The sequence below is a fragment of the Rhinolophus sinicus genome, chromosome 9 (genome assembly GCF_057876585.1).
Source record: "Rhinolophus sinicus isolate RSI-liver-muscle chromosome 9, RSI-T2T, whole genome shotgun sequence".
NCBI lineage: Eukaryota > Metazoa > Chordata > Mammalia > Chiroptera > Rhinolophidae > Rhinolophus > Rhinolophus sinicus.
The window spans coordinates 32,947,916-32,967,624 of NC_142509.1; the positions used below are offsets into that span (position 1 = coordinate 32,947,916).

At 46.9% G+C, this 19,709-nt stretch overlaps 1 protein-coding gene and 1 long non-coding RNA gene across 4 annotated transcripts; one reads left to right on the plus strand and one right to left on the minus strand.

Moving 5' to 3' along the window:
- Positions 1-50: 50 nt before the first annotated feature.
- Positions 51-19,245, plus strand: DRC10 (dynein regulatory complex subunit 10). Of its 3 annotated transcripts, XM_074321956.2 has the most exons (6): positions 109-185; positions 1,153-1,252; positions 12,012-12,832; positions 15,395-15,628; positions 17,240-17,311; positions 18,776-19,245. In XM_074321956.2, the coding sequence occupies exons 3-6, from the start codon at positions 12,104-12,106 to the stop codon at positions 19,070-19,072; spliced, it is 1,332 nt and encodes a 443-aa protein (XP_074178057.1). In that variant the 5' UTR covers positions 109-185; positions 1,153-1,252; positions 12,012-12,103; the 3' UTR covers positions 19,073-19,245. The 3 variants fall into 3 exon arrangements, with proteins under 3 accessions (XP_019589467.2, XP_019589468.2, XP_074178057.1); XM_019733908.3 differs by lacking the exon at positions 1,153-1,252 and having other exon boundaries at positions 51-185; XM_019733909.3 differs by lacking the exons at positions 1,153-1,252; positions 17,240-17,311 and having other exon boundaries at positions 51-185.
- On the minus strand, positions 10,280-15,380 carry LOC141569286 (uncharacterized). Its single transcript, XR_012492794.2, has 3 exons — positions 15,106-15,380; positions 12,238-12,424; positions 10,280-11,475 (listed from the first exon to the last, which is right to left on the minus strand). It is a non-coding gene; the product is annotated as an uncharacterized LOC141569286 (long non-coding RNA).
- Positions 19,246-19,709: the final 464 nt, after the last annotated feature.

Sequence of the window (19,709 nt, forward strand, 5' to 3'; positions counted from 1 at the left end):
AGACAGTGCCCCTGATTGGTCAGGCCTCAGAAGGTGGGACGAACTGAGCCGAACGAGTTATTAAATGGTGAAAAAGAAATATCAATCAGGCGCCGGGTCCCGCCTTCTGAGTTTGGCGGGTAACCTAGCAACGCAGGTACAGCGGAGGTAACTGTGAATACAGAAACCTGGAGCACTTGGAGCAGGTGAGTGACCAGGTTGGGAAACGCTGGGGATGAAGGAGAGATGTGGAATGGGGACCAGCTCACTGTCTTTGGCTCCCTGAGGAATCAATAGTCCCCACTGCGATCCCGTCCCCGCCCCAGGACCCTGCTCTCCAGACCCTGCCTCCCCCTTTACCTCCCCTTCGACCACCTGCAAGGATCAGTGGACATCTTCGATGTACTTATCTTCATGGCCCCACTTTCTCATCCATAAAACGTGGAGTCAAATGGAGTCACCCCAGAGTTACCTAATTTCAAGTCAAATATAGATGCTGGGGGTGAGAGGATAGTTTGTAAGTCCCCTTCCATTCCACCCAATGGCCATGGATTCCAGGGTGAGTATTCAATGAAAGGCATCTCACTTGAGTGAGTGTTTAAATTAGGTTATTTTGATTATGCCAATTTTTGCCTTTTGTGCTAACTTTGACACTTAACCCCCATCCCAGTCCTTAAAATGATGTCGTTACAAATATAAGACACAGGGTTTGCTATGAGGATTAAATGAGGGGAAGCAATGAAGAGCTTGGCATGGAACGGAGGAACATAGTAAGTGCTCAGTCCATAGCAGCTTTTCCCCTAGAACACCATCCCTGACTCTGCCTGCTTAAAATAGCTCCAACAACAGAGTTGTCTCTTTCCATATCTTGAATATTCATTTATTCAACAAGTATTTGCTGAGTAGTACTTACTACTAGATGCTGGGGTGGAGCAATCCGTACAACCAACGTCATTCCTCCCCTCCTGGAACTTGTCTCATGTGAGAGATAGACGTGAATCAAATATAATATACGGGTAAATTAAAATTACACCTGCAGTGATGCCCTTCCAGAAGGATGGAATGAGGTCAACAAACCCTCTCCTCAAAAAGCAATGAGGGAAGGTTGTGATAGCTGAATTTTCTAATCGATCAAGTCGGGGAGACTTTCTTATTTCCTGGTCTCCCTGTAAGGTGATTAAGAGGAAGTGAGATTCATAACTGGGATAACCCGGACAGGACAGGACCAACAGCCAAGGAGTGAAAATGGTTGGAAAGTCAAGAGTGAGAAGGGGTGAGTTCTGAGGTCACTGTTTATGCCTTGTCTCAATATAACATGTTGTTAGCGGAAAGCAAGAATCTAGCCCACCATGCCCTTTCCCAGACTTCACCCTCCATCCAGAAAGCCCCAAACAGCCCTTTGACTGAAAGGAGCTGTAACAAAGGCTGCAGAGTCTTAGTATCAATGTCCTGCTTCCAGGCTCCACGGGCTGCCCAGGACATCCGAGACAGAGCTCTGCCCTGGCTCTGGGTGAGGGTACTCTTGGGAACACATTCCAGGTCTACATGGGCAGATGAAAATGCTGGGTTTTAGCTTGGGGTTCTCATTTGGTTTGCAGTGAAAATTGAATTAAGGGGGAGTCAATTGCTAGGTTCCCCCATGCACTTTCCTTTTCCCCCCCACCCCGGGAGAGAAGAGCTTGGGGGCAATGAGGCTGATGTACCACCTGATTCATGCCTGAACATATTATAATACTTCCCTTTGAAGAGGGCTTTTAACTCTCCAAAGGGATCTATCAAATCATCCCTCCTCCACCCAGCTCCCTTTGATGTGGCTAGGACAGGTGTTTTATCCCCAAGTGCCACAGAGATAAGGGATTTGCCCACACTTATTCCCAGAGCCTCTGGCAGGGACGAGTGGTGCACCCAGGTCTCCTAACACCACCTTGTGAAATCTGTTCTTGGTCCTGTAACTGATGGTGGCTTTAGGTGGCACGGGTGGCAGCTTGTCCCATAGAGCTGGGCCAGACTTAGACAAGCCTTCCATCGAAGCTGGATGGAGCACTGGACTTGGGATGGGGAGTCTAGGAGTTTTATAGCAGAGCAAGGTCTTTGTGGTCCAGACCAGTGGTTCTCAACCAGGGGCACCCCCCCTACCACCGAAGGGATATTTGGCAATATCTGGAGACATTCTGTCTTCAACTGGTCAGCAGATACTAGTAGAAGGATGATGCTACTGGCATCCAGTAAGTGGATAGGAATGCTGCTAAACGTCCTGCAATGCACAGGACAGCCCCACAACAAAGAATCATTTGACCCAAAATGTCAATAGTGTGGAGGTTGAGAAACCCTGTTCTGTTCTAGACTGGCATTTTTATGCAAGGCAAATCACACACACACACACACACACACACCTTTTCCCTGCAGGCCCTACTTGGTGGAACTGAAAGCAAAAGTGATTAAAAACCAAGATCGTTTGAAATACAGAGCATCAGCAAAAAGTATCTCTTTGACCTTAGCTCTCAAATAATAGCAGCGGGTTATATCCTACTACCAATGTAACACCTTTGACATGAGGGCTTTCCAACACAGGTTGTTTTTTTAACCACAAACTAGACAAAGAAATACATTTTCCTTCTCCACACAGCAGACACGTGTTTAATTACAAATGAATACTTAATACATGCAACGCACTTTAATATTTTTTACTCACTTTCATTTATTTTTAACTGGCAAATTGATTTCACTCACTAACGGGCCACAACCCTTGGTTTCAACATAACCTGTCAGCCAGGAAAAGCCAGTGTTTTGCATTTTATAAGTTTATAATTTAAATAAATTTTTAAGTAAGGGAAGTTTATGTGAGAAGAATTCTAAATCCATTGCTACCATTGGATATAACCAGAAATAAACTCTTCTAAAGCCACACTGTAACCAAAAGAGGAATTAAAAATCATGATGAACTCACTTGTAAGGAGGAAACTGGAGAATGCTGAGGAGTTTGGTGGATCTCTGTTCTCCTCCATCACTAACAGAAAAACATGAATAATATAGAAACCAGAAAAATTAAAAACAGAAATAGTAAAAAGTGGTTCCACTTTGGCTCTTTATAAAGTCTTCTCACAAAAACATACACGCTGTTTTGAGGAAAAAAGAAGTATCCAGATATTAATATTAAATTGTATCATTTTTGAAATCATAATAAAAGTAATAGAAGCTAAACATTACTGAGCCAGGACTTCATTCTATACTCACACAGCAGTTCTACCAAGTGTGGGTCCTCCTACTGTCCCTGTTTTGCCGACGAAAAAGCCAAAGCTTAGAGAGGTTGATCGACTTGCCTAGAGGCACACAGCAAGGAAATGGGGATGCACTGCAATTGAACCCCAAATGTGTCTGACACCAGAACCCACAAACTTAACCACTGTTGAGTAGGCTCATGTTTTTGTTTTCCGTTTCAGAGATGAGGGCTCAGAAGGTAAGTAAATTTGCCCAGGGCTATAGCTGTGGCCAATTTGGGGCCAAGTTGTTCATTGTAACTAGCAGTTTAGAAATCTGTCCCCAGGAGTAGGTTCCCTCCCATCCCTGGTCACTGTTCTTTGTCCTCGGTCTCCAAAGCACAGGACAGCATTGCAGCTGTGGCCACAGAGCTATCACCACAGAAGGGATCCTGTCTGTTAACCCCTCCAGCATTCACTGCTATAGCCCCGGCCTGGGAATCTTTTGCAAACTCAATGCAATCCACAAAATATGGGTTCTCAGAAAGGACAAGAGAGGATTGGGGAATAGTTCAAAAGTGGTGATAGAAAAAAAAAAAAAAGTACCTAAACTCTGAAAAAGAAAGAAAACAAGTTAGATTTAAATCTTTTATTTTAAAATTCTAAGTCCTGAGTACCAGGATGGGAAACCGCCCATAGGCCAAACCTTGGCCCATAGTTCTCACTATTAAAACATGACACTCTTTTTTTTTTTTTTTTAAAGATTTTATTGGGGGAGGGGAACAGGACTTTATGGGGGAACAGGGTATACTTCCAGGACTTTAGTTTTCCAAGTCAAGTTGTTGTCCTTTCAATCTTAGTTGTGGAGGGTGCCGTTCAGCTTCAAGTTGTTGTTCTTTCAGTCTTAGTTGTGGAGGGCGCAGCTCAGCTCCAGGTCCAGTTGCCGTTGCCAGTTGCAGGGGGTGCATCCCACCATCCCTTGGAGGGAGTCGAACTGGCAACCTTGTGGTTGAGAGGATGCCCTCCAACAAACTGAGCCATCCGGAGCTCAGCAGCAGCTCAGCTCAAGGTGCGTGTTCAATCTTAGTTGCAGGGGGTGCTGCCCACCATCCCTTGCGGGACTTGAGGAGTTGAACAGGCAACCTTGTGGTTGAGAGCCCACTGGCCCATGTGGGAATCGAACCGGCAGCCTTCAGAGTTAGGAGCATGGAGCTCCAACTGCCTGAGCCACCAGGCCGGCCCATGACACTCTTTTTCTGATTCTAACGCAGGACATAACCTATTTCGTGAAATAACATTATCCTATTGTGCCAACACCTCCCTGTGGGAAAATAGGCCTATTGGGAATTCTGGGTTGGCTATCGCTTCATGTGCGATGGTTGCTTGGGATAGCAGTCTTCATCGTGAATTTTTGGCCCCTTTCTAGCCCCTGTCTTTCCCCTCTCTAGACATGGAAGGCTCTGATAAAGCATATAGAGTTCTTCTAAAGAAAGCTAGTTGTGTGGTTTGCAGGCTGGTGGGATCTTCCTGAGGCTAAAAGGAAAATTCCTACTGCATCAAAGACACAACTTCTGCCTTATTAACTCAGTATGTAAGTGGTGGGATTAGAAATAAACAACCCAGACTCTTACCCATTAGAGACTTCTATGAGTTCTAAGCACAACATAAGGATGAAGCAGACAGCATTAGGTGCCGAGGGGCGTGGGGGTGGGTGGGAATTGAACCTCTCAGAACATGAAGAACTGTCAAAGTATATCACATAAGCTATGCAAATTTGTGAACTCCACAACATGGCTTTATTCAATCTGCAATTGTACAGAAATTGTACATTTTTCACTAGGGTAGAAAAACAGAAACAAAGACCATGAGCTCCATCTCATGTGAAAATTTCTCTCTGCCATCTCTACCCCCAACCTTATTTCCTACCCCAAACCATTCTTCCTTAGCTTATTCACATCTAAGCTGAAAGCAGCCCTTTTTTGTTCAAGTCATGGGACATATCAGGAATGGAGCTAGGAAAGCATGAAATCTCAGTCAGAGCTAAGTAAGAATCAATGAGAAAATGTTTAATTGTCTAGGAATACATGTGCTGTAAATTTCCAACAGAAGGCTGGTACTAAAGGAGGATGTGTTTCATTGCTTTTGTTGGTTCAGTGATATCTGGTTTGAGAAAAGATGTACACATGGCACTGAAGTTATTTACATTGATTCCCATGATGAGAAGACTGTACTGAAGACCCTTTTCAGGTCTCTTAATTCCCATTGCATCAATGAGAAAGTCTCAGCTTGATGTTAATAAGTATTTTGTATATTAACCTTATATCCTGCAACTTTGCTATAATTGTTTATTGCCAGGAGTGTTTTTGTTGATTCTTTGGGATTTTCTACATAAACAATCATGTCACCTGCAAAAAAAGATATTTTCATTTCTTCCTTCTCAATTTGTATGCAGATTTTTTTTACTTCCTTTTCTTGTCTTATTGCATTAGCTAGGACTTCTAGTACAATGTTGAACAGGAGTGGTAAGAGGGGACATCCTTGCCTTGTCCCTGATCTTAAGGGAGAAACCTCTAGTTTGTCACAATTAAGTGGGATGTTAGCTATAATGATCACCCCTCTAAGTCTAGTATACATCTGACACCATACATAGTTATTACAATGTTATCGACTGTATTCACTATGCTTGTAGATTTTCTTTATCAAGTTTAAGAAGTTCCACTCTGTTCTTAGTTTGCTGAGAGGTTGTTTTGTTTTGTTTTGTTTCGTTATCATGATTGGGTATTGGATTCTGTCAAATGCTTTTTCTTTTCTTTTTTTTTTAATCTTTAAAAGTGTATTTGTTATTGTCAATTTTTTAAAATTTATTGGGGTGACAATTGTTAGTAAAATTACATAGATTTCAGATGTACAATTCTGTATTACATCATCTATAAATCCCATGTCAAATGCTTTTTCTGCATCTATTGATATGATCATGTGATTTTTCTTCTTGTTGATGTGATGTGTTACATTAATCGATTCTTGAATGTTGAACCAGCCTTGTGGACCTGCAATAATCCCTACTTGGTCATGGTATATAATTGTTCTTATGTATTCTTGGATTCAATTTGTGAATATTTTGTTGAGGATTTTAGCATCTATGTCATGAGATATATTGGCCTGTCATTTCCCTTTCTTATGATGTGTTTATTTTGGTATTAGAGTAATGCTAATCTCATAGAATCAGGAAGTATTCCTTTTGCTTTTGTTTTATGGAAGAGATTGTAGAGAACTGGTATAATTTCTTTCTTAAATATTTGGTAGAATTCACCAGTGAAATCATCTAGGCGTGGTGCTTTCTGTTTTGGAAGGTTATTAATTATTGATTTCTGAAATAGACATAGATTCATTTGGTTATCTCCTTATGTGAGTTTTGGTAGGTTGTGTCCTTCAAAGAATTGGTCCATTTCATCTAGGTTATCAAATTTGTGGCCATCAATTTGTTCATAATATTCCTTTATTGTCATATTAACATGGGATCAGTGGTGATGGCCCCTCTTTTCTTTCTGATATTAATAATTTGCCTCTTCTCTCTTTTTGTTAGTATATCTTTAACATCTCCCTACCACTTGCTAATCTTGCTTTTTAACAACAGAGGTCTGGTCTCAGACTCATTTTTCCGGAATAGTATCTAGCTGGAATGAAATAATATCAGGATGTAGACATTATTAGCTTCTACTTAAGGAAAATGACATAGATTTTCCAGTTACAGTAGAGATAGAAAGTTTCCTTTTTAACGTAAAGTACTTAAGGATAAAAGTATACTTAAAAAAAATTAAGTTGATAATAGTACAATTTGGTCTATAGATTTGGCAGAAATTCCAAAGGTGGCATGCTAATGAGAGAGATTTGGGCAGCACTGAACTAGAACTAAGTCACCCTGAGGAAGCCCTCTTTCCATCAGTTCTGCTGCATACGGTGTGGCATCGTGCTGCCCTGTGATCCCTGTGTCATGATCAGATATGATGTATCTCTTGGTAATTAGTTGACAGTAAATTCCAAAGTATGTGAGTGATGGACTCAAAAGGGTAAAATCAATGAGAGATGATTCCAAGCTTACCCTAAGATAATTTAGTCGCTTTCACTGGCACTCTGATAAGCCTTCTTAAGGAGAAAGGGATGGAGTGACAGCTCTATTGTTGCAAACTGTCTAATGCTGCGTCTTCGCATGGGAACATGACACCAGTAGGAGCATTGTGTGGTATAGAAAGTATTGTGTGTGTGTATTTACATATATAAAACAACAAATATGAATAGTCATATTTGTAGTTAAGCAGACTGAAGGCTATAGGAACTTAATCTTAAATACATCTGTTCTCTAGGTCTCTGCTTGACAGGGCTCATGGAAACTGGACCAACAAAGAATCATTCTACTATGTCCACCATGGAAGTCAATCTTAAAAGCGGGTGACTGGACAGAATAGTGGTTATGGGGTACAGGCTCCTGGGCTTAAATCCCTGCGCTATTACTTACTAGCTGTAAACTAATAGAAACATCCAACCTCTCTCTGTCTCCCTTTTCTCATCTATAAAATGGAGGTAATAAAAGCACCTACCTCATAACACTGTTGTGAGGAAAAAAGGAATTAATTCATATAAAATTAGCACAGTGTTTGGCGCATAGTAGGTTCTCAAAGGTTAGCTAATATTAAAATGGCATTCCTTAAAACGAGATCCCCCCACACAGACACACACTCGTTTTTAGAACACCCTCTGACTTCTCCCCGTACCAGTGTTGGATATGTGGGGCAGTTGTAAGTGTTGGGTTTTCTTCCCCATTTTATTCCCCAGGGAAAAAAAATATAATTTATCTCAAACCTTTTTTTTTTTTTTTAATCATGTTCTGATAGCGAAAGTAATAAAATATCCAACCAGCCCATTTGAATGAAGACGAGGTATAATTTGCATAATAAAGATATATTTCCATTTATAAAGTTCATAAGCAGAATTAATGACAAATAAAGGGAAGATCCAATTAAAGTTCCCCATCCATTAACAATCTTGCTTCACTCTCAGGGCAGGAATTTTCAAAGGAGAGGCTTAAGTTGGAAATGATTTAGATATTAAGGTTGGTGGTATTAAAAAGGACGTGAAATGATCATATTAGAATTCAAGGAAAAGAGATTCTCCCATGATTTTTGTCATCAGAGTCAGCTGCATTTCCCCCTCATCCTAGTTCCACCGGCTTTTTCTTGTTCCCCCAAATGAGCTGTCAAGAACTGATGGGCGTCATCATAATAAAAGAAAACAAGTTTGCCCTTTAAAGCACGAGAGGTAATTTGGCTGAAAGCCAATTGGAAACATTTCATATAATGTTGCATTTCCAGTCTCCATCTCTGAAGAATTCAGCCATTTTTGATTTATACCTGAGAGCTTTGGGGGACAATGGGGAGAAGTGCGTTCATTAAACACTTTGGTCACATTCATCCTGTGGCCATGGGGCAAAGATCCTTCATCCTCAGAGCGGCGGAGGAAGCACCATGGCTGTCCCTAAAACGTTATCTTTCAGGGGGAGCCATGAAGGAACTCCTGAGATGGAACGGAGAGCAGGAAGTTCGCAGGAATGAAAGAGATGCAGGATAACACCCTTCTGGACTCAGTCCTCAGCTTCCAGAGGCTTCTGATTTGGGACCCATTCCACCTGGCCAAGGAACAAAGCACCCTTAGTCCCTGACCTGGCCGCCTTTCTTCCTTGTTTTTAGTCACTTTAAGGTGACTCCCTCCCTTTCTCTTTGTTTACTCTCTGGTTTGGTGAACTGAAGATATCTTTCATGGCTTTAGATGTCACTTCCTCTCCCTTGCATTTATGTCTCCATCCCCAAGGTCTCTCAGGAGCCCCCTCAAGTTCCCCTCTAGGCAACTTGTGTTGTCAGTTGCCTAGAATATTTTGTCAGCTAGGGTTCTTTGATTGCAAGCAACAGAAACCGACCCTGGCAAAACAAAAGGGTGACGGCAAAGCTGATGAACCTCAGGTTCTGGGGCTCTTGGTAGCAGGCTCTTCAGGAACCCGCCACTGGCATGAATCGGCTGCCACCATTTCCCCATCCGTGGGGCATTCTTCAGAATTCCCAGGGGGAAGGAAGCAGGGCTCTTTGACTGGCAGTCCCACCAAGACTGCACACAGTGGGAGAGTGGATGAGTTCCTCAAAGGAGAACTGGGGTGCTGTCACCTGACAAAGAGGAAATGGATCATGGGTAGGCCAACACACCTTGTCCGCGGTCTACTCCAGGTATGACAGCTAGAACTCAATGAATTTAAAACTGAGCTCTTTGTCTTCCCTTCCAAACTCCCTCTCCCAACTTCCCTAGTGTCTCAAGGGCCCCACCATTCTCTCCGAGTCACCTAAACTCAAAACTGTCTTTCACTCATCAAGTCCCATCGATTCTTCCTCCTTTCCATTTCCCTGGCTTGAACCGTGTCTATAGCCACTCCTAGCTGAAAAGGAGGCTAAGAAGGTGAACGTTAAGTATTTCCAGCCTCGACAAGCAGAGGCAAGCAAGAGGGAAGGAGTTTGGGATGGGGGATGGTGCCTGCCACAAAGGGCCGTGGCCTTATGAGAACCTATAATGAGAATTTGACCCAGCCTGGAAGCCCAGGAAAGGCTTCACTGAAGAAACACTTGAACTGAGATCTGGGTATAATGAATACATTTGACAAGGAGGACAGAGAAGAGTGTTTCAAGAAAAAGAAACAGCACGTGCAAAAGGCCCTTGGGTGGAAGGTTTATAATATCTCAACCTACCTACCCACCACCAGCCCTTTCCCTAGAAATCATCCATACAACAGATCTTGCTCAAAAACCTGATTTTATCCTGTTACACTTTTCCTGAAATCAAAGTGGATCCCAGTTTCCTACAAGACAAAGTCCCCACTCTGGGGTTGGAGGCTGGTCATAGTCACGACCTACTCTGTGACTACAACTTTCTCCCCTTCCTCCTCTGGTTGCTGAACCCTTGTGTGTGCCTGTTTCATGTTCCAAACTAGGTTATAAACCCTGGGAGGACGGGAACCATCCCTTGCATCTCTTTTATATCCCCAGGCGCTCAATAAACACCAGAATAGATGGCTACAGGGATGATCTTTATTGCAGGGAGCAGGAGCAGATGTAAGCAGACCCGTTAAGAAGCTCTTTCATCATCTAAGTGAGAGATTATAAGGCCCGTAGTGGCAGAGAGGCTGCTGAGAAAGAAATGGACTAGGAGCTGTGGAGGGAAGAACATTGATAGACAGGGTGGCAGATTGGATGTGGGGGGTAAGGAAGAGAGAGGGGTGGCACTCGGGTTTCTGACTTGAGCCACGAGGATGGCAGAATTGCTGATCATCAAGGCAGGGATAAAGGGGGAGCAGGGTGAGGGGCGAGCACATGGGGGGGTCCATCTTAGTATGTTGGGAGCCCAGCCGATCCTGGGCGGCAGGCATTCGGTAGATCTATCTGGACCTCCAGCAGGAGCCAGAGACTCAGACTGGGAAGTCACTCAAGTCCTAGACTTGGGGTTTCCGTTTCCCTGGGCTAATAATATTAGTTATTATTTATTGAGCACTTAGAATGTCCGGGCCTGTGCCAGAAACGTCCCCATCGAATCTGAAGATCCCTGTCTTATGGCCGATGAAGCTCAAGCTTAGGAGGAATTAGATATCCAGCCCAAGGTCTCCAAAGCAAGGATCTGAATCCAAGCGGGGCTGCTGCAAAGCTACTTCTCTTAGCCATCATGCCATGTAGGCAACGCAAATTATTGATTTCTGATTGCCGCCATAGATTCTTCTGAAGCAGTCTTTTAAATAAGTTTTTCATTGTGTAGTAATTGTAGATTTACAGAAAAGTTGCAAAGATAATACAGAATTCCCGTCCACCCTGCTTTCAGCTCCCGCTGATGTTAACATCTTACATTTCTTGCTACGTTTCTCAGACTAAGAAATTCACATTGGCACAATGCTATTAGCTGAACTATCGACTCGATTTGGACTTCACCAGTTTTCCTACTTACGTCCTTTTTTTCCATTCCAGGATATAACTTTGCATTTAGTGAAACAGTTTTTTTTTTTTTTTAATTGTAGTTCCAAGGCATTGTTCACCACACCCCGATTTTTAAAATTCACACTTAAGCACCAGTGCCAGGATGCTAGGTTGGTCCTGTTTGCTCTGGGCTCCACTGTTTGCTTCGTGTCTCCGTCTGCTGCCCCCAGCAGGCTGCATTGTCCAGGCTCCCTTGTCAGTTGGTTTCTCACAGGGTTTGGCCAATGGGAGGCACTGGTGTTAGACTGGAGGGCGGGATAAAGGGAGAAGTCAGAGTATTTCTCCCCTCTCTTTGCTTTGGGCTGCATTTCCAGCACTGGCCACAGCTCCTCTGCTCTTCTAGCTCCTCCAGGACAGGAAGTGGCTGTGCTTCCAGCTTCCCCTGGGTGACCCTGATCCCCAAGCTTCCTACCTCCTCCTTTTGTGGTGACTTCCTGCCATTAACAATTACTGGGGGGGCTTCACCTTGCCCTGGTCGGCCTCTCAACTCTTCTATCACTGCGTCCCCAGTTTTCTGTGTTTGAATACTTAGAATGATGTCAGCATTCCTGGTTGGTCCCCGCCTGGCACACGTGCCCGAGACCCAGATCCACCCTTGGTCCTACCTGTGTGGCTCTGACACTATCACAAATCTCAAAACTGCTTCCGGTGAGAGGGTCTGTGTAAAAGCTGCAGAAGACCTGAACTGAACTTTCAATGGCAAGTTTACGGCCACTGTGGCCACACCAGCCATCGTGATGTCTGCACAGCTCTATTAACTGCTTACTCCTTCCTTTTTCAGGGTGTGAAGGATAATAAAAGCAGGAGACCCACCCAGGCTACCAAAGTCTCAGTCTCCCAGGACATACAAAGACAAAGAAGGCTGCTCACTAAATGGCTTTAGACAGCCTCGCCTTGGCCCCTCTGTACAAAGGCCCCGATAGCAACGGAATAAGGCTGATGGCAGAGCCATCCAAAAAGCCAGCCTCCCCGCTAAAATCCTTGGTCCCCTCGAAGAGCAAACTGACCACCATTGAGACCAAGAGGATCGTGTCCGTCCTGGACGAGACCATCCGCAAGGTGGAGGTGGTGAGCCTGCTGTCATCTGCAGCATCCAATAACGAGGGTCTGCAGGGGATGCTGGGAGAGGACATCACGAAAGCAGTGAGAGAAAACGAGGACCTCTGCCAGCAACTCCTGGACAAAGTCAATTACCTGCAGGATGAAGAAATGCGGTTGCAGGAGGAAGAAGAATTCGAGGACGAAGGCTGGTTCAGAGGCCGCCTCCTCTCCATACAGCAGCAGAAGTCCCAGCTCCTACCACTTAGGCAGCAGATTAAAGAATCCACCAAGAACATCCTGAGACTCTTGCTCAATAACCCGCAGGCTGCCAGGCTCTTGCAGATGCAGTCGCTGGGCAGAAGTGCAGAAGCCCAGAGTTTTATTGATAGCTTGATAGAACTCCGGGGTTTCCTGTTTGAGAGGCTACTCACTAGTCCCATGGAAGCTAGAGACAAGGCTCATTTCATACAGGATGTCACTAGACAGAACAAGAGGAACCAAGAAGTCATCGATGCTCTTGAAAGTGAATTGGCGGAGAGCTTGAAGAACAGGGATGCAGAGGTATCGCTTCACAGTACGGGTCAAGTTAAGGGAGGGGCTCAAATCTTTTGGTAGTTGGGTTTTTCCTCTGTGATTTAAATAGCTGTTTTCTTTTCTTCCACAAGTATGGTTTTGAGTACTTACTAGGTGCCAGGTCTTTCGAATGAGCCCTCATGGTCCCAGCCTCATGGAGTTCACGGTAGGGAAGGTAGGTCTTAAAGAGCTGATTTAATTACAGTTCTAAGAAGTGCAATGAAGGGTAAGTATAACACTATCAGGCAGTGTTACAGAAGATCCGAACTTAACACCAAAAGGGTCAGGGCCATTGAAGCCAAGACATAAAGAATGAGAAGGAGTGAGCCAGGCAGGTGAGGTAAGGAAGAACCTTCCAGGCCAGGGGTAGGCAAACTCTTTCCACGGAGGGCTGGATAGTAAAAACCTTAGGCTTTGCTAGCCAGGCAATCTCCGTTGCAACTGCTAAACTTACCCCTGCCGTTATACAGAAACAATAAAAGCAGCCAGAAACAATCCATAAGTGAATGGGCTATGTTCCAATAAAACTTTATTTACCAATGCAGGTGGCTGGCCAGATTTAGCCTGTGGCCCTTTGTTTGCAGGCCCCTGTCCCAGGTGGAGCGCAGTATGTATACCTAGGTCCTGAGAAGAGAATTGACCTGGCTGGTTCAGAAACCCAAAGACTGCCAGCAAGCCAGAAAGAAGGGGGCAAAGTTGGGCCTGGAGAGAGGTGCAGGAGGACCGATCACACAGGGTTTGAGGCCTAATCAAGGAATGTGGTCTTTGTTCCAAAGGCAAGGGGCAGGTGGGACAGGTGGAAGCTCTAGAACAATTACTAAGGAGAGAAACGATCCCAATCTATGAATAACCATGTGGGACACATACTTGTATTATGCTTTACGTATAAAGCCTTACTAAGTCCCGAGGTGGTGTATAAGTATAGGTTTGGCTGCTAAAACACAGATACCCAAAACAATAGTGGCTTAGTGAAGATAGGAATGTATTTCTCTCTAATGGAAAAGCGGGAGCTGGCATAGAAGCTCTGTCTCATAAAGTTATCAGGGGTCCAGGCTTCTTCCCCCTGGTTTCTCTTCCACCGTGCTGTCCCCCACGTGACTTCTAACTGTGGACCTAGAAGGCTGCTCCAGCTTTCCCTCATCATGTCACCGCTGGTCCCACCATCAGGAAGGAGGAAAGGGGAACAGGGAGCTTGGTCCTACCCTTTAAGGACACAACCTAGAAGTAGCATACAGTCCAGTTCTTAGCCACACCCAGTGGCAAGGGATGCTGGGAAAGGTGATCTGTAGCTGGGGCCACTTTCCCAGCAGAACATTCTGCCTCGTGGCCCTCCCAGGAAGACGGATCTTGGGGACAGCCAGCCAGCACTGCCACAGGCACTTCCATTTTCATCCCGGTGACAGATGAGAGATCAAGGCCTTATGAAGCTATTTGCACCCCACCCCCCCATTCACTAGCCCAGGCAGCCCCCCTTCCTTATGTTCTCACTGCTTTTGTCCTTTAAGGCATTTATTAGAGTTTGTTGATAAATATTTGCAGTGATGATTAGCTGATGATTTGATTTGGGTCTGGCTCCCCTACAAGAGGACAGGCACCTTTTCTCTTTTGGCCCACCACTGTGTCCCCAGTAGCCAGGCACAAAAGGGGGGCATAGTAACCCTTTGCTGTGTGGAGAGGTGACCGGCTCCTGTGTGCTCAATCAGAGGAGGCAACTCATAGGTTAGCAGGGTGCCACCTAGGGACAGGGAGAGGGCCCCAAATGGCTTTGCTGGCCCCATTTGGGTAATAGAACCAGTTTGGGGCTTCTAAGTCAAATTCCATTTTTGCTAGGTCAGCAAATTTCATCATGTCACTGGACCTCAGTGAGGGGGTGACACCAGTCAAGCATGTTACGGAGTCCACAAGGAAAGCTTGGATTGCTAATAATACTCCCTGCTCTAAAAGCCAACACCTAGAGCATTAAGCCTTGCCCAACGGAGAGGCTTGCCCAGACGGCGCCCATTCCCTCCCTGCTCCCTGTGTGTCGGATGCGAGCTCAGACCACCTGCAGCGCTGCTGCCAGCTGACCCCAGCTCACGGGCCAGCCAAGCACCGGTGGGTTCAGAGGGAGACTCTAGTGTTTGTGGTCAGCCTTTCAAGCTTATTTACAAGACAGCCTCCTCCCCCTCCCCCATTCCTATTTTAGAACCGACTCCGGGCAGGTCACAAGCCAGGCCCTTCGGGAGAGCTGGTGGCAGTGCTGCAGTGTGTTTATCTCATACCTTCACGCATCACACTCAGTCCCTGCGGACTCCGCCGTCCCCTGCTGTGCCCTGGGCAGGAGCATGTGGCTGTTCCAGACCTCCAGACCTCTCCCTGGGCCTGGCTCATCACCCTGTGCCCTTCCCTCATGCCCGGAAGTAGAGGGGTGTGGCCAAGAAGCTGGGCTCTGGATGAGATGGAGGTGATCAGTGTGCCCTGCCCTAAGGAGCGCGGAGTCGGGGTCGGCTCCTCCTGTGATTATGGGTGGTCACACAGGTGTTCAGGGAGCCCCTCCTCTTCCTGGCCCAGGTGCAGAAAGAGAACTCTGTCATCCAAGAACTGAAAAATCACCTGCATCAGGTGCTCAGGTTCTCAGAGAACAGCCACCTTCGCACGAAGCATGAGGCCGACAAGCAGCAGAAGGCGGATTTCCGGGCCTCGCAGGCCAGGGTGGCCAAGACCCGGCAGGAGATCCAGCAGCTGCGGTCACAGTTCCACAACCTGCTCATGGAGAACCGCGAGGCGGAGCAGGCGCTGAGGAAGGTGCCCTGGGAAACAGGGAGGAAGGGATGAGGGAGCCACTGGAGCAGGGGACTGGGGAAAGAAAGGTCCAGCATGTAGGGCAGGGGAGGGCTGCCCCAGCCACCCAGGGAGCAAAGGAAGCCCAGGATTGAGCCAGCGTCCCTTGGGACTGGGGCCAGCGAGACCAGGTCCCATCCTGCCGCACGCCTGCTCGGTGACCTTGGGCAAGTTCCCTAACTCCTCTGAGGCCACAGAGATGATAAAACCCACTTGTCGACTGCTGTACAAAGGAAATGAAGAGGCGCACAAACCTCAGGCCAATTGACTCCCTCTGAGCCTCAGTTTCCACATCTTTAAAATGCAAGTGATCGAGTCAGTCTTAATGGGTCATTATAAGAATTCAATGAGATGATAGAGCTGGTGCTCAATAACATGTCTTCATTTGTCTTCTCCATCATCCCAGTCAAGACCCAGGCCCAGTGTGCACCCAGCTTGCTTCCAAATCCCTTTCTGCATGAAGGGCACCTTTTCTAATATTTGTTCCCAATTTCATTTTAGTGTCACAACTCTTTTGAGCATCTGGTGGAAACCATGGGCATAAATGCACATAAACACACTGGTGGACAATTCTTGGGGGTCACAGGCCCCCTCAAAGCCAGCCCATCCATGGTGCCCAAGTTAAGAACTCTTGCTCTGTAGAATTAGGAAGCTGGGGTTTGTTTTTCTTTTTTTTTTCTTTTTCAATTAAGGTGAAATTCATATAACATGTAATTAACCATTTTAAAGTGAACAATTCAGTGACATTGAGTACATTCACAGTGTTGTACAACCACCACCTCTGTCTAGTTCCAAAACATTTTCATTTCCTCAAAATAAAACCCCACACCCATGAGGCAGTTTATCCCTTTGCTCCCCACCCTCTGGCCCCTGACAGCCATTAATTTCCTTTCTGTCTATGGATTTGCCTATTCTGCACACTTCGTAGAAATGGAATTCTAGAATACCTTTTGTATGTGGCTTCTTTCACTTAGCATCATACTTCCAGGGTTCATTCACATAGCATTTATTGGTACTTCATTCCTTTTTATGGCTGAATCACATTCCATTGTATATATAGGAACTGATCTTTTAAAAACAAGATTAGATCACATCACTCCCCTGCATTTGAATCTATCCAGTGGCTTCCTTTACACTAGAATCCATACTCCTTCCCCCACTGATACTCCCTCTGTGACACAGCTTCTCACTCTGCCCTCACTGGGACCATGCTCCTCCTCAGCCACTCCATGTCAGCCACACTGGCTCGACTTCTGTTCCTTAAACACCGCAAGCTTTTTCCCACCCCAGGGCCTTTGCACCTGCTGCTCCCTCTGCTTAGAATGTTCTGGAGCCAGTCCCCTGGCTTCAAATCCAGGTTCTCCTACCCATCAGCTCTGTGACCCTGAGCAAGTGAATTAGCACATCTGATTCTCCGCTTCCCCATCTATGAAATGGAAGAGAAACCTACCTTGTGTGGATTCACAGGCGAGGCGTGTATAGCACCTACCCCAGGGCCAGTTGATGTGAAGAGTGCTCAGGGCTGTTTATTGTTAGCACGAGTCCTCCGAACAATGACTAATTGGATTTTTTTAGAAGAAATATAAAGTGGAGACGGAAATCGAGAACTGGATCCAGAAATATGACATGGAGATGAGCGAAAAGCAGGTATTTGTCACTGCCTATGTCTCTCTCAGGTATATTTCCCAAGATCCTCTAGGAATGAGGGGATAGGAGGAGAAGCCCCAAAATGGTCCATGGTCTGTGCCACGCTCTGGGCCTCCCCAGGGAGGCCTTGGAACATGGGCCTGCAGCAGGCCCCTTCCCTACCTCTTTCTTAGGCTCAAGGGTTTGTCTAACCTGGATCAGTGAGGGGGAAGGTGGGAAAGGAAGGAGCCAGAAGCTGTGAGTCAGTAAGATGTGCTTGACGCCAGACGCAATGATCCTGGCTCCATCTAGTGTCCACATCCCAAACTCTGTTCCCGCCTTCAGCTCCTGCCAGCACCAGCCCTCCTGCCCTCCCCACCCCCCAAACCAGGGCTCATTCCCTGGAGTCAGGCATGAGCTTGCCTCCACCACTTCCTCAGTCACTCAGAAAGTGTCTCCTGAGAGCCTGAGATGTGCCAGGTGCTGGGAGGCAGCAGAGGCAGTAATCCCGGTGCTGGGACCATGGGTTCAGTGAGGTGCCACTGTCGCAAACGCTTGGACCCAGCATAGGATATGGCCTGGAGGAAGTGCTCAGGGAATGGAAGCCTGTAAAACGGGTACCCTCAAGCCTTCTACCCAGCTCTGTGATAACATTGGTGGCCCATGGCGCTGGCTTCAGACCAGGGAGGTCTGGTGAGCCCTGGAGGGGACATCGGCCTCTGAGTGTTCCAAAGTGAGGTGTGTCATTCAGAGAAGGGCAAGTCAGGGTCTGGCTCTGTCTGATCATGGGAGCTCTAAGGAAGGGATGCTTTGGAGCCTGTGCTGTGCTTTCTCTAGTCCCAAAGAGGGGGTGGACTCCTGGTCAACTCTGTCTTCTGAAAGTCCTTCGCTTCTGGTAAACATTAGCGGAAGGGAGGGCACGAGGGAGGGATTAGGTGTGAATTACAGCAGGAGAGGCTGCAGTTAGACATAAGGGAGAACTGTGGCACTCAAGTCACCGGAGACAGTTTGGCTCTGGGTATCTTTGTGAAACGGACAGCTTCAGTGGCAGTAGCTGGCGTTTTTTTATGTCCCCACTGTGTGCCTGGCATCACATCCAGTAATGAAATCCATCATTTAATCCTAGAAACAGCTCCCACCCACCCCGCCCCCAGGTTGGGAACTGTCCCCATGTTTCAGATGAGGAAAAATGAAGGCTTGAAGGGTGAAGACTCTCAGGTGCAGCTGAGCTGCGCTTTAAACTCAGTCTGGCCAACCCACAAGCCGTGTTCTTTCCTCGTTCCTGAAATTCTTTCAGTCGGGTCCCGCCTCGAGCTAGGTTGGACCTCATCACCTCTTCCATCCTCATTCGGACCTCAGAGGCAGAAGGGTTGAGTGCAGGTGGCACTGCTGGGGCGGAAGCCCCTTTGGGAAGGGTGGGGGTGCGTGCAGAGGAGGGCGGCAGGCCGGCCCGATGCCTGGTGACCCCTCCCCCACCCTCCCCAGGACGAGTACGAGGAGCTGGACGTCATCCACAAGGAGGAGCAGGCCCAGTTGGAGCAGCTGAAATATAGGCACAACGCACTGGTGGAGGAGTTCTCCCAGATCCGGGCTGAGCAGGAGATCAACTCCAAGAAGAACTTGGAGGCCGAGCAGGAGATGCTGCGCATGGTGCGGGCGGCCACCCTCATCCAGGCCGTGTGGAAGGGCTACCTGGTCCGCTCCATGCTCAGGTCCAAGAAGAGGAAGCGGGGCAAGGGCAAAGCGAAGGTCAAGAAGGGGAAAGCCAAGGGCAAGAGATGAGGCCCCTCCCCCCAGCCAGCTCTGACCCCTGTACCCTTTGCGCCCCTCACCTCCCGGAGAGCAGGCCAGGAAACCACTGGAACAGGGAGCCCCGCGATGCTGGCTTTAATGCTTTTTCAAAATGAAAAGCTGTTTTAAAGCACATTCTACAAGTAAACCTCGTTTTACCCAGGGCTGTTGGCTGTGTGCATGTTTGAGCTTGCCGATGCCGTTACCATGAGTGCACGTAGGCCGGGGCGTCAGCACGTAACCATTCCTTCCTTTCGCCTCCGCCTCGGTGGGAAGGCTGACCCCGGGCTGGAGCCCCCTTGCTCCCAGACCGGAAACTGCCATGGCTGTGAGGGACACACCACTCACCAGGATTGCCCAGTGCAGCCTGGGGGCAGGCAGGCAACTCCAGGAGAAACGGGTCTTCACGCCGCCCTCGCCCCTGCCCTGGGATAGTCCATTTGTCCACTTCTCCCCCATCCAGCACTGTGGAAACTCGGAGGTCCTGAGGCCATAAACCAGCAGCGTCACATTGGCTTTACCTGGTGCCTAGGTAATTGAACAATATTTTTTTAAATTCACTGCTGGCTTTTAAAAACTCATGGACTATCACACAGAAATCCAGCTTTCTGCTTTTTCTGGAACAATC